The sequence below is a fragment of the Ranitomeya imitator genome, chromosome 1, assembly GCF_032444005.1.
Source record: "Ranitomeya imitator isolate aRanImi1 chromosome 1, aRanImi1.pri, whole genome shotgun sequence".
NCBI classification, from domain to species: Eukaryota; Metazoa; Chordata; class Amphibia; order Anura; family Dendrobatidae; genus Ranitomeya; species Ranitomeya imitator.
This window is the reverse complement of record NC_091282.1, coordinates 429,980,975-429,995,229: the sequence shown is the minus strand read 5'-3', so window position 1 is coordinate 429,995,229 and position 14,255 is coordinate 429,980,975. Positions and strand designations below refer to the sequence as shown.

The 14,255-nt window shown below is 43.8% G+C and overlaps 1 protein-coding gene across 1 annotated transcript in view; it reads right to left on the bottom strand.

The window, feature by feature from the left end:
• Positions 1-14,255, bottom strand: part of CEMIP2 (cell migration inducing hyaluronidase 2) — a 174,765-nt gene that overhangs the window by 107,363 nt on the left and 53,147 nt on the right. Inside the window, exon 2 of the mRNA XM_069763494.1 lies at positions 1,976-2,329. Coding sequence (XP_069619595.1) covers positions 1,976-2,306 — 331 coding nt within the window. The 5' untranslated portion in view covers positions 2,307-2,329. The remainder of the gene's footprint in view (positions 1-1,975; positions 2,330-14,255) is intronic.

The following is a 14,255-nucleotide window of genomic DNA, read 5'->3' as shown; positions in this document are numbered from 1 at the left end:
AAGTAATATCCCAAAAGTAATAGGAATGAAAAATATAACTTTTAACCATGCCAAAGGAGATGAAAAGAAAAAAAAGTCTTGAGTGAGAAAAAGAAGGGCTTAATTCTGGCTTTTTTAACAGATTGACACAGTGAGAGTTATGTTGCCTCCATCCTTAAAATTTCTAAAGACGGCAGTCTTTTTTTGTTATTTTGACCATTTCTCATTTTCAGAAAATAAATACAAAATGTATTGCTTGGAACTCTGGAGACATGTTGTCAGTAGTTTATAGAATAAAAGAACAGTTTACATTTTACTCAAAAATATACCTATAAAAAAGGAGAATAACCAGTCAAACAAACTTTTGCTGTGGTCTCTTAATTTTTGCCAGAGCTGTATAACAAAATATTGAGATGAAGTTTTCTTAAAATGATCAAATACTTATTTTCCACCATAATTTGCAAAATAAATCTTGCCAAATCAGACAAGGTGGTTTTCTGAATTGGTTTTCTCATTTTGACTCTCATAGTTGTGGTCTGCCTATGATGTCAATTACAGACCTCATCTTTCTAAGTGGGAGAACTTGCACAATCGGTGGCTGAGTAAATACTTTCTTTTCCCACACTGTAAGTTACAAAGCCTATAAGGCCAGTCGCAATGTTACCCGTGGACACCAAATGACTGTACACTAATGCCATCTTTGATGCCGAGGGGATAGGTTTGGAAAGTTATGCTGCTGATTTTTGCAGACTCTTTGCAGGGTCACCATCAGGGCATTAATGCCTGGGCTCCCTCTTTTGCTTCTTCTCCCCCAGCCCCAGGGGCAGGATTCGTCCGGTTCAGTTCAAATATATTGCTGTACAGGAAGTCGGTGGCAACATTTAACAGCCGGTAGCCGATGTTGGTGCACATGTTCCGGCGTATGAGGTCACTGCCATGAACTAGTGAGTCCGTGCCTCAAATAGATGAGGAAGAAGGTTCTGGAATGTGTTCTAGATATCAGCTCTACAGAAAATAAGTTATCTGGCTGGAAGTAGTGATGGCGGTCTGTGATAGATGAAGAAGAAAAGCAAAGACGAATAGCTTCAAATGGAGATGTCACTGGTGAGTCAGTGTGTTACATGTACACTATATACAGAGCTCCTGTGTATAATGGCACTTATGGTATTAGTGTTGTTGTTTTTTTTAATGCATTGTAGTGTTTGGTCACTATGTGGTGGTGATCTGTGGCCTTACCATAATGTGATGGCAAGCGTATTGGATATTTTAACACCTTTTTAATAGATCAGAGCAGAAGTAGGGCCCTGCCAAAGGAGTCTACATGTTGTGGTGGCGGCTTAAAAAAAAAAAAAAATCCCCTATTCTGCTGCTGTTCAATGTATAGAAAAAAAGATGAGTATATTGTACCTTCTCCCCCCCATGGTCCACCATATAGTATAGTACACAGCCCATAATCCTCCATATAGTATACTGCATTGCCCATAATTATCGTATCAATGTAATAGTATGGCCCCTGGACTCACCAATAAAAAAAAAAAAAAAAAAAAACCCTCACCTTCCTGCCGCTCAGCATCCCCTTCTGAAGCTGGAAGCCAACTTCATCCTGCAAGCGACAGGAGAACATGACGCCACTGCCATGCACCCTCCGTCACGTGCACGACGACATCAGCTGCTGGCCTCTGATTGGCCGGCAGTGTGTATTGCCGCTCACGAACCTGATGGGTCTGTGCGCCATAATACGATTCAGCTGAACATGCGTAGAGGACACACATCGGCTATCAAGCTAATAAACTTATGATCGCTGGGTTACAGAGTGGAGGCCATACAGGCCATGCACAGGACCTGAAAGCCACTACAGATGGACCACTATTGAGGTTCCTTCTGAGATACAAGTCATCAGAATAATCATTTCATAGACACCAAAATGGGACTAATAGTTTGTGTGACAGTACTTGCAGTTTCACGCTATGAGCAGGAGTGAGAACGGCACACTTACCATCCGGGGAATATTTAGATGAGATTCCTAAAACAATAGCAAGGATAATAAAAAAAGTCAGACTGGAAATAGCAAAGCATATTAGCGTGTTTTTGTGCCTTCTCCTGCGAAGAACTTGTGCGTGATCGTTTTGTCCATTTCCTATAAACCCAAATGTTGAATGTCCTTCAGGCCCAGAGGAATTAAATTTGGCCGTGGTTTGTGTCTTTGGAGGAGGCGGTGGACGTAAGGGAACAATTCTGCCAGGCACGTAGCCCGGTGATCGCATGCTGCTGCCATTCTGAGGTTGGAGGAAGAGGCGTGATCCTCCCCTGTAGTCAGGAGACTGCATGATTAGAAGATGGCAAGCTTTACCTGAAACAAACAAAACGAAGTCAGTCATCATGGGATGATGGGTTCAATCATCAGATCACAACGGCATTTGCTTAACTGTTTCCTACAGGCTGTTTTTTTAACGTATACATAGAGAACATGCAAGATGCAGCAGGATGCCTTTGGAAGCAGACAACAGTTGTAAGTGGCTACAGAAAATTGAGTTTTAGTTATATATGACCCATCAATTAACAGTTTAGGAGGCTGGGAAATAAATTATGGTGGCTACACCCAAGATAAGGGAAATGTGGAGCATTCATCTGAAAGCTATTCCCTCCTCTCTAATGGATTTACACACATGCACACTTGGATTGGTTGCAAACCTTATCAGAGAAAAAAAAGCGGATTTTTAACATTTAGCACTTATCTTTGACACAGTTCAATAATTTTAAAATTAGTTTAAAAAAAGAGGGTTCTCTTTCCCCCAATGCTGCCCCCTCCCACTCTTATGGATGGGGGAAACCACATAAACCATTCCAATGTGGCCTGTGTGGTCCCCAACTTCTTGCAGTGCTGACAAATAACTGGCTGAAGTGCATCACCAATGGTGCCAGTAATGTCCCATGTGGCGAGGCACATGTGAGCAGCTGAGATCAGTTAGGTGGGCTTTATTTTTTATCATCAATTCAACAATGAAGAAGCTGCCAAACTGCATCTTGAGACATCCCATTGACTTGTGAATGGAAAAAGCCGAAAGAATTGTCCGTTCCCTCCTTTTAACGGCTTGGCATCTTGGCAAACCTGAATCAGTTAAAAGATGCCCACAAGACTAAACTTATGAACAAGTCACTTTCCATAGAAATGCATACTTTAAAATTTTCTTCAGCATTTAGTTAGCACTTTTCTTGGAGAATTATCTTCCTGAAAAAGAAGTAGTGTGCACATCCCCCTAGCATGGAGTGGCAGTGCGCACGCTCGACCACTGCTCTATGCACTCCCGAAGAGGCTGCTGAGTGTTGTGTTCCACTTTTGCCAGCAATCACAGAGAAGGAATAGAGCAGTGGCTGGGTGTCATTTACTGGGGATAGAAGTGCCCCGTTTTGTCAAGCAGTGAGGGTCCCAGTGGGTAGACCCCAACCGTTAGATGACAACTGATCAGCATGTACGAACGACTGTGACCAGCACTGTATTCTTGGCAGCACAGCTGTAAACAGTAAGGCCGGTTTCACATGTCAGTGGCTCCGGTACGATACGTGTGGTGACAGTTTCCTCACGTACCGGAGACACTGACTCACGTAGACACATCAAAATCAATGTGTCTCTGCACATGTCAGCGTGTGTTCACGGACCGTGTGCTTGTTTGCAAAACATGGAGACATGTCAGTGTTCGTGGGAGCGCACGTATCACACGGACCCAGTAAAGTCAATTAAAGTCCGTGTGAGTTTTTCCTGTCATAGGGTTAAAAATTGTAAAAATTGTTGCAATACACAATATACATAGCTTTGCAAAAAAGAAAAAAAGAAAAAAAAAAAAAAAAAAAAAAAAAAAAAAAGAGCATGAACCGCACATCCCAAAATCATACGTTGATCTAAAGCCGCTAGGCAAAAATTTATTAACTGAATATGAGGTTTTCAGTTTAACATTCTGATCAGACTGTATGAAGCCCACTGCCACTTCACGGCAAACCTCGTAGTGGGTCCTATCGCCCTAACGGAGCGGAGCCGTGCGGCCATTGTTGCTGTGGCTTTGTGCTGGTGGGGCGGCGCGGTCTGGAGTCATGGGGGCTCAGTCTCGCAGCATGGGTGCTGTGGGGCAACAGGCCGTCCGCCCTGCTGGTGCATGGCCGCTGTGGCGGTGGTCGCCGCACGGCTCCGCTCCGTTAGGGCGATAGGACCCACTACGAGGTTTGCCGTGAAGTGGCAGTGGGCTTCATACAGTCTGATCAGAATGTTAAACTGAAAACCTCATGTTCAGTATATAAATTTTTGCCTGGCGGCTTTAGATCAACGTATGATTTTGGGATGTGCGGTTCATGCTTTTTTTTTTTTTTTTTTTTGTACACAATATACATACAAGGTAATCTTGCCTTGTGCAGGCGTGTACTATGGAGATTACCTTGCGCTGGCGTGTACTATGGAGGACAGAGAATGAACTTCAATCCAATATTGCAGCCAGCGGGTAAGGAAAGGGTGAATCAAACACCCGAAAACCCCACCTCCATGGCTGAAGATTGTTCCCTCCAAATTCAGGTGACAGAGTCCCTTTAAACATGTTTTTCAAGCACGCTGAAGACACTCCATTAGCACACGAGCATGCTCAGATAATACCTTAGCTGAGCACGTTCGCTCATCACTGCCCCAACAGTTTCACTAAAATTTACAAAACAAGTGTGGCAAAAGTTCCAATTCTGGCCTGAGAACATCTAACTAACTAACGCATGGGCAAAGTGTATCTTGTCCCTTGGAAATTTCTAAGCGCTGGCGTTACGGTTTCTGCCTTTGTATGGATTGAACATGAAGAGGAAGTCAGTTCAGCTGTAGCCCTGGCTTCCTCTTCATCTTCATCCCGTACAAATCCTGGGACAGTGATGCCAGCACTGATTGGGCGCTGCGCACCACATGTCATTGCACCACACCAGAGCTCCGGAACCGCGAGTGCTGACAGCTGGAACGTTGCCAGCACGAGAGGATAGTTTTTTTATTATTTTAAAAATCGGGGCCAAACATTTAGGTTACGAAGGGGTTGTCCTAGTAGAGAACAACCCCTTTAACCCCTTCATGACCTGGGGTATTTTCAGGTTTTTGTTTTTTGCTCCCCTCCTTCCCAGAGCCATAACTTTTATTTTTCCGTCAATATGGCCATGTGAGGGCTTATTTTATGCGGAACGAGTTGCACTTTTGAACGATATCATTGGTTTTAGTATGCCATGTACTAGAAAACGGGAAAAAAAAATTGCAAGTGCGGTGAAATTGCAAAAAAAGTGCAATCCCACACTTTTTTTTTGTTGTTTGGCTTTTTTGCTAGGCTCACTAAATGCTAAAACTGACCTACCATTATGATTCTCCAGGTCAATTACGAGTTCATAGACACCAAACATGTCTACGTTCTTTTTTATCTAAGTGGTGAAAAAAAAATCCAAACTTTGCTAAAAAAAAAAAAAAAAAAATTTGCACCATTTTCAGATACCTGTAGCGTCTCCATTTTTCGTGATCTGGGGTAGGGTAAGGGCTTTTTGTTTGCGTGCCGAGCTGACGTTTTTAATTATACCATTTTGATGCAGATACATTCTTTTGATTGCCCGTTATTGCATTTTAATTCAATGTCGGTGACCAAAAAAAGCGTAATTCTAGAGTTTCACATTTTTTTTCTCGCTACGTCTTTTAGCGATCAGGTTAATCTTTAATTTTTTTTTATTATTATTGATAGATCGGGCCATTCTCAACCCATTCTCAACCCAGAGATACCAAATATGTCTATGTTTGATTTTTTTTTTATTGTTTTAATTTTGAATGGGGTGAAAGGGGGCGATTTAAACTTTTATATATTATTTTTTTGCATATTTTTTTTTTTAAACTTTTTTACTTTTGCCATGCTTCAATAGCCTCCATGGAAGGCTAGAAGCTGGCACAACATGATCGCCTCTGCTACATAGGAGCAATGCATAGATCGCTCCTATGTAGTAGATTTACTGCATTGAGCGCCGACCACAGGATGGCGCTCATAGCAATCCGGCATCAACAACCATAGAGGTCTCAAGGAGACCTCTGGTTGCTATGCCGATGCATCGCTGACCCCCGATCATGTGACGGGGTCAGCGTTGCGCTCATTTCCAGCCCGATGGCCGGAAGCGCCGGTTAAATGCCGCTATCAGCGTTTGACAGCGGCATTCAACTAGTTAAAAGTGACGGGTGAATCGCAATTCCACTTGCCTCTAATGCGGGAACATGTCAGCTGTTCAAAACAGCTGACATGTCCCGGCTTTGATGCAGGCTCACCGCCACAGCCCGCATCAAAGCAGGGGATCTGACCTCGGACGTTAAGGGTGCACACTCATCAATGTAAATAAAATCAGCTCAATGTTGTTCCTGAAGAGTAGGACAAGTGTCATGCAACTACAATGCAATTTCTCACCTAGCATCCATATGACATGCGTATGCAACGTGTTTTTAACATCAGCTTTTATATAGAGAATAACTGATTGTCATATGAAGATAGATTGTTGTAAGGTCAATAAGGTGACTAGGGTTCATCAGCTATGAACTCCGGTGACCTTACTCACATCAGTGCGAGACACTGCAGGCATGTAATCACCCTCCTGTCTCAGTGTGTTCCAACTGGCTTGCTGAGCCGTCGCACCATGCCACCTGTGTCTTGCAATTAAATGACTTTACTTGGTCTGTGTCTTTATTACATTTGACAACGGGGTTAGAAAGGGGGTGTCTTATAGACGCCTCTCCATTACTAACCCCTTGTCTTGATGTCAGCTGACATCGACCCTAATACTATTACCCCCAAACCATGACAAGTGGGAAGTGTGGATGCCAAGCACCAGAATTGGCACATTTAATTGATGCACCATTTCTGGGGCAGCTGAGTGCTGATGTTCATAGTTTGAGAGGGGTCAATATCCATGGCCCCTTCCTAGGCTATTAATATCAGCCCGCAGAAGCCTGCCTAGCCTTTCCCAGTCATTTGGGGGGGGGGGGGGGGGGGGAGGCACTTTTTTGGGAGAGTGGGAGTCACCCCTTGTTAACTAACCGGTAAAGGCTAATTTACACAGCTGTGAGCTCATAAATGCCTGGTAAGCTCCATGATCATTACCCCCTTACCAGACTATGAAACATTAGCCCCCCTGTTTGTCTCTACCCTCAGCTGGTTAAGAAAAAAATTAGGGGGATCCCACACCATCTTTTTACTTGCATCTGGTTCATTAAACTACACATGCACTGAACTAATTATATGTGTCACTCACATCTTTCCATGTATTTATCTATTCTGATGGTTCACGCTGTGAATTTACTGTACTTGGCTGATAAAATGAGTGGATTCTCCACGAGATGGGTTCAGGGGGAAAAAACCAAACAAAAAAAAAAAAAAAACCACACACAATACACGGCACCCACATTGTCCGTGTACAATTTTTTTTCTCACACCCATTGACTTGCATTGGAGAGCCTCATCTATAATATAATGCTGGGAGCGTCACTCTGTCCGAAGCCTTTATAGACTGCGCAGGCGCGACGCTCCTAGCGTTACATTATAGCCAGTGTCAGGGAAAAAAAAAAATGGCGCCAGAAAGCGCAGACTGCCGGGAGCAGGGGGACATTTATGATCCGTAACCCGGACATGGGGACACCGTGGACATGATTGCGCCCTGATGATGCTGTGGCAGTTCATGCCACAGCAATTTGTTACTTACGCCACCTGATTCCTTTCCGCCGCCATTTACTTGGTCCTCCTGCTGCCGCTATCGGCGCAGTCTGCGCTTTCCGGCGCCATTTTCTTGAAGACGGACTGCAGTGTGTCTTCAAGAAAATGGCGCCGGAAAGCACAGACTGCGCAGGCACCGATTCCGGCAGCAGGAGGACCAAGAAAATGGCGGCGGAAAGGAATCAGGTGCACAGGATCCGCACATGACAGAACGGGGGTGCAGGATGGAAGCAGCACATGACAGGATGGGGACGCAGGATGGAGCAGCTCATGACAGGATGGGGACGCAGGATGGAGCAGCTCATGACAGGATGGGGACGCAGGATGGAGCAGCACATGACAGGATGGGGACGCAGGATGGAGCAGCACATGACAGGATGGGGACGCAGGATGGAGCAGCACACGACAGGATGGAGACCATATACCAATATAAATGCTCGCCACCCGGGCATAGAATGGGTTCAATAGCTAGTCTGATATAAGCAGTTACTGCAATTTGTCTCAGTCCGATCTGAAGAAAACAAATGAAAATTGCTGAAGAACATAGAATCTTGACCAATATTAGTCAAAGTGCTATCAGATAAAAATCGGTTTGCACTGTGTCAGTTGTAAACGCAGAAGAGTATGAGCCCCAATACAGACACATCTGGATTGTGAGGTAAAGGTTAATGTTTCTGCCTTATGATCAGAAAATCTTGTCCATAGGGTTTTATAGATAGATAATATCACCCATCAGTAGGCCATGCCATTTAGTCCTGAGGAGTTCAGAATTTAAAAAGGAAAACAAAAACACACAATCACTTTGTTTCACCATGTTCCTCCTACTGCTGTAATCTTCGCTATGGTGAAACACAAGCCATAAGATTTCACAACCGATGTGAGGAAACTTTTGGTTTCATAAATTACTGTAACCCTGGATGTTTCCATATTTAGCACTGTACCATTGGGAGAGAAACTTGACACTATTTCCTGACAAACTAGAATTACACAAGACCAATTACGGTACTATTAGAATCTCAGGCCTATTGGAACGTCTGAGGAGAAATCCATGCCTGCTCACAAATCGGGGAAAATTACTTTCTCCTATAGCAAATACACCATTCGCTCTTCGCAACGAAAGAGAAGCAAGTGACCTTAGAGGGAATGTCAGTTTGGAGGACAAAACCCTCCAACGTATATGTAGCGCTAACAAAGACAGGTCCAGCAATACTTTTACGGCCACAACGTTCCTCCATGACTGAGAAATCAGCGTTTCAATTGATAAGCAAATAAGGCTGAAGTCTGTCACTCCAGCTCTATTCTCCACCTCTTCCTGACTGACATTTTATGAACTAATTTTACTTTGTTGTAACTTGTAGCATCAAAAAAAAAAAAAAAAAAAAAAAAAAAAAAGAAGTTACTGAAAACTCATAGAAGGAACTTTACTTAACCTTAAAAGAATCCAGAGTTAATCCCAAAACAGGTAACCGGATGGCCGAAAAACCAACAAGTTGGTACATCTGTCAAACCAAAAGGATATGGGCACATATGGAGCTGGAACACCAAGAATCTGACTCAAAAGAACGTAGAGCTTTCACTCAGTTTCTGCTCCACATAGCCAAAGAACAGATGATCAAATCACTAGAACACTGCAGTGAACATATGTATATGGTTTATAGTGAAGCAAGACACCAATGTGGACCTGTATTAGCAAGATGGACACTGACAGATCGAGCATCACTTTTGATGCTCGATTATCTATATTAGGGTTCACAGTCATCACTAGATTAGATCTACAGATATCCTATGGTATTTTGCAGTTATCCACTGTAACGTACTACAGTTAGATCATCCATCTTAGGCTACTTTCACACTAGTCCCTCAGTACGGGCCGTCGCAAACCGCAGGCCCGATGTACAGTGTGCTAAAGTAGCACAACGTGGGCAGCAGATGCAGTTTTACAACGCATCCGCTGCCCATTGTGAGTTCCGGGGAGGAGGGGGTGGAGTTCCGGCAGCGCATGCGCGGTCGAAAGTGGCGGACTCGATGCACAAAAAAAGTTACATGTAACTTTGTCGTACGACGGATGCGACGTGTGGCCATACGTCGCAATGCGTCGCTAATGAAAATCTACGGAGAAAAAACGCATCCTGCGGGCACATTTGCAGGATGCATTTTTTCTCCAAAACGACGCATTGCGACGTACAGCAAACAACGCTAGTGTGAAAGTAGCCTTACGCTACTTTCACACTTCCGTCTTTTAAGATCCGTTGCAATGCGTTGCTTTGGGGGGGGGAAACGGATCCTGCAAATGTGCGCGCAGAATCCGTTTTTTCCATAGACTTGTATTAGCGACGGATCGCGACGGATGGCTACACGTCGCATCCGTCGTGCCACGGATTCGTTGTGTTTTGGCGGACCATCATCTGGAAAAAACGTTCAATGTAACGTTTTTTTGTCTGCGTCAAAAGAAAACGTACAGCGACGGATCCTGCGGCATCCGTCGTTGGCTAGAATGGAAGCCTATGGGAGCAGGATCCGTTGCTGTCCGTCAAATGACGGAATCCAGCAACAGATTCTGTTTTTTTAAACTGAGCATGCCTGGAAGGATTTCTATTCCTTTAATTTAACCCATTTTTCCTGCAGCATCGACGGATTCGTCAAAAAACAGGATCCAGTGCATCCGTTTTTTACAAACTGCACAGGATCCGTCTTTTCAACACTTTGACGGATAGTGACTGATTCTAAAAGACGGAATGTGAAGTAGCCTTATTTCACACTAGCGTCGTACTACGCACGTCACAATGCGTCATTTTTTAGACTAACATTAGCGACGCATTGAGACATTGCCACACGTCGCAACCGTCGTGCGACGGTTGCGTCGTGTTGTGGCGGACCGTCAGAACAAAAAAACCGTTACATGTAACTTTTTGTGCGTCGTGTCCGCCATTTCCGACCGGGTATGCGTGGCCGAAACTCCGCCCCCTCCTCCCCGCAACTCACAATGGGGCAGTGGTTGTAATAATGCATTCGCTGCCCCGTTGGCGCTGCGTTGTCATAGGATGCGTCGGCCCGACTCACCGCTACGGGCCGACGCTAGTGTGAAAGTAGCCTTACTAATACAAGTCCACATTAGAATTTTGCTTCAATATGAACAGCACATGTTCACTTCATAGTGTTTGCGATGTCTTCACTTGTTATTGATCTGACAGGTGGGCCAGGTTGTAGGTTTCTAACACAGTCTGGTCACTAATTTTAGTATAGGATTAGCCATGGTTTCCTTGCTTTAATTATATAAGTAAAAGTTGCATTTTAATGACTTCTCACACTGTGCAGTCTGGAATGTATTAGCCAGAATATAATAGAAAAGGGAGATCAATTAAAAATGTAGTGCCAATATAGGGTTAAACAAAGAGCAGTGTTAGCCATGACAGAGTCATGCAGTGTAGATGGAGACGGTCCAGTGTTTGCTCATATTGTCTCATTCTACCAAGCCCTCTCCCCGATTAGCCATAAAATGAAATATGCAATAAGCCAGCCATTACACATCCAAGTGCCATGCCCTTACACATGCCTAGCTTAGTGTTGGTCACCAGCGTTCTGCAGTGATGCCAAGTACAATCATGGTGCAGATCTCAATTACATCCATATTTTGGAGTTCCTGGTCTGTATGCAGTGTTCCGAACAGAGAAAAGCCAAAACCACAGTCTCAGTTTGCAGAACCTTTTTGGGGGGTTACTGCCCCTCATCAGTGCAAAGTGTGAGACCTGGTTTGGCTCTGTGAGATGTTTCTGACCAGGATCCAGTATTTCTAAGCCAAAATCAGGAGAGGTACAGTCAGAGGAAAAAGTATAATAAATACAGAAGTGGTGACTAGGGTTGAGCGAAACGGGTCGAACATTTTCAAAAGTCGCCGACTTTTGGCTAAGTCGGGGTTTCATGAAACCCGATCCGACCCCTGTGCGGGGTCGGCCATGCGGTACGCGACTTTCGCGCCAAAGTCGCGTTTCAATGACGCGAAAAGCGCCATTTCTCAGCCAATGAAGGTAAACGCAGAGTGTGGGCAGCGTGATGACAAAGGTCCTGGTCCCCACCATCTTAGAGAAGGGCATTGCAGTGATTGGCTTGCTGTCTGCGACGTCACAGGGGCTATAAAGAGGCGTTCCCGCCGACCGCCATCTTACTGCTGCTGATCTGAGCTTAGGGAGAGGTTGCTGCCGCTTTGTCAGAAGCAGGGAAAGCGTTAGGCAGGGTCCATTAACCACAAAACCGCTTGTGCTGCAGCGATTTGCACTGTCCAACACCACCCTCGGTGTGCAGGGACAGTGGAAGTTTTTTTTTTTTTTTTTTTCCCCTCAGCGCTGTAGCTCATTGGGCTGCCCTAGAAGGCTCCCTGATAGCTGCATTGCTGTGTGTACGCCGCTGTGCAAACCAACTGCTTTTTTCAAAGCACAAATCCTCTTGTTCCTTCCTTTCTGCACAGCTATCTTTTTTGTTTGTCCACACTTTTTATTTCATTTGTGCATCAGTCCACTCCTTATTGCTGCCTGCCATACCTGGCTGAGATTACTGCAGGCAGGGAGATAGTAGCTGCCTGCCATACCTGGCTGAGATTACTGCAGGCAGGGAGATAGTAATTGTAGGACATTCCCTGTTTTTTTTTTTTTTTTTTTTTTGGTGGGAGATTAAGATTGGCAATTTGGCATTTCTGCTAGAGTGCCATCCCTGTGTGTGCCATCTCTCTCACATAGTGGGCCATAGAAAGCCTTTTCATTTTTCTGTATTTTTTTTTGTGGGGTGTATAAATTCTCCCTGATAAAAATACAGTGGGAGATTAATATTGGCCTTTGGGCTTGTGTGCCAGTCCTGAGTGTGCCATCTCTCTCACAAATAGTGGGCCATAGAAAGCCTATTTTATTTTTTTTTGGGTTTTATAAATTCTCCCTGAAAAAAAGGGAGATTAATATTGGCCTCTGGGCTTGTGTGCCAGTTGTGAGCGTGCCATCTGTGCCAGTCCTGAGCGTGCCATCTCTCTCACAAATAGTGGGCCATAGAAAGCCTATTTAATTTTTTTTTTGGTTTTATAAATTCTCCCTGGAAAAAAAAAAAGGGAGATTAATATTGCCCTTTGGGCTTGTGTGCCAGTACTAAGCGTTCCATCTCTCTCTCTCTTTCTCAGTCAGTGGGCCATAGAACGCCTATTTTTGGTTTTATTTGTTTTCTAAATTCTCCCTGAAAAAATCATTTTATTTTATTTGGTTTCTAAATTCTTCCTGATAAAATCATATTTTTTTTATTATTTTTTTTTCTAATGTCTCCCTGAAAAAAAAAAAAAAAACAGTGGGAGATTAATATTGGCCTTTCTGCTTGTGTGCCAGTCTTGACTCCTGGGTGTGCCATCTCTCTCTCTCTCTCTCTCTCTCTCTCTCTCCCCAATTGTGGTCCATAGAAAGCCTATATTTTTTTTCCTTGATTTGGGTTCCAAAATCTACCAGAGAAAATAACTACATCAATCATTGGTAGAAAAATATTGGCCTCTGGGCTTGTGTGCCACTCCTGACTCCTGTGTGCGTCATCTCTCAGTCAGTGGGCCATAGAACGCCTATTTTTGTTTTTATTTTTTTTATAAATTCTCCCTGAAAAAATCATTTTATTTTATTTGGTTTCTAAATTCTTCCTGATAAAATCATATTTTTTTTATTATTTTTTTTTCTAATGTCTCCCTGAAAAAAAAAAAAAAAAAAAAAACAGTGGGAGATTAATATTGGCCTTTCTGCTTGTGTGCCAGTCTTGACTCCTGGGTGTGCCATCTCTCTCTCTCTCTCTCTCTCCAATTGTGGTCCATAGAAAGCCTATATTTTTTTTCCTTGATTTGGGTTCCAAAATCTACCAGAGAAAATAACTCCATCAATCATTGGTAGAAAAATATTGGCCTCTGGGCTTGTGTGCCACTCCTGATTCCTGTGTGCGTCATCTCTCACTCAGTGGCCCATAGAAAGCATATAGTTTGTTACATTTGTTTTCTAAATTCTCCCTGCAAAAATCTATTTTTTTTTTTTGGGGGGGTTTCTAAAGTGTTCCTGAAAAAAATAAAAATAAAAAAAAAATAATAGTGTGACATTAATATTAACATTTGTGCTTCAGTGACAGTCCTGCGTGTGGGGCATCTCTCTAATTTGCAGCCACCAAAAAAAGAGTGTGTAACATTGGGCCTGATTTTCGCTGTGGTCTCACCAACCTGTAAAGGGGTAGCTAAATCATACTGAAGTTATAGCTCACCGTGTAAGTTGTGTGACTGCAACAAATAACGTTAGTTTGGTTACGTTTTTAAAACAATGAGGAAGTCTAGTGGAAGAGGTCGTGGCCGGGGGCGTTCATTGTCAGCTGGTAATGAGGGTAGTGGTAGTGGTGGAGCATCAGGTGGTCGTGGGGAAAAAAATATTGCACCTAAGTCTGGAGCTGTGGAGCCAGGTTCGTCGTCCGGCTACACAAGGCCTCGAACGCTCCCTTTTCTGGGATTAGGAAAACCGCTTTTAAAGCCGGAGCAGCAAGAGCAAG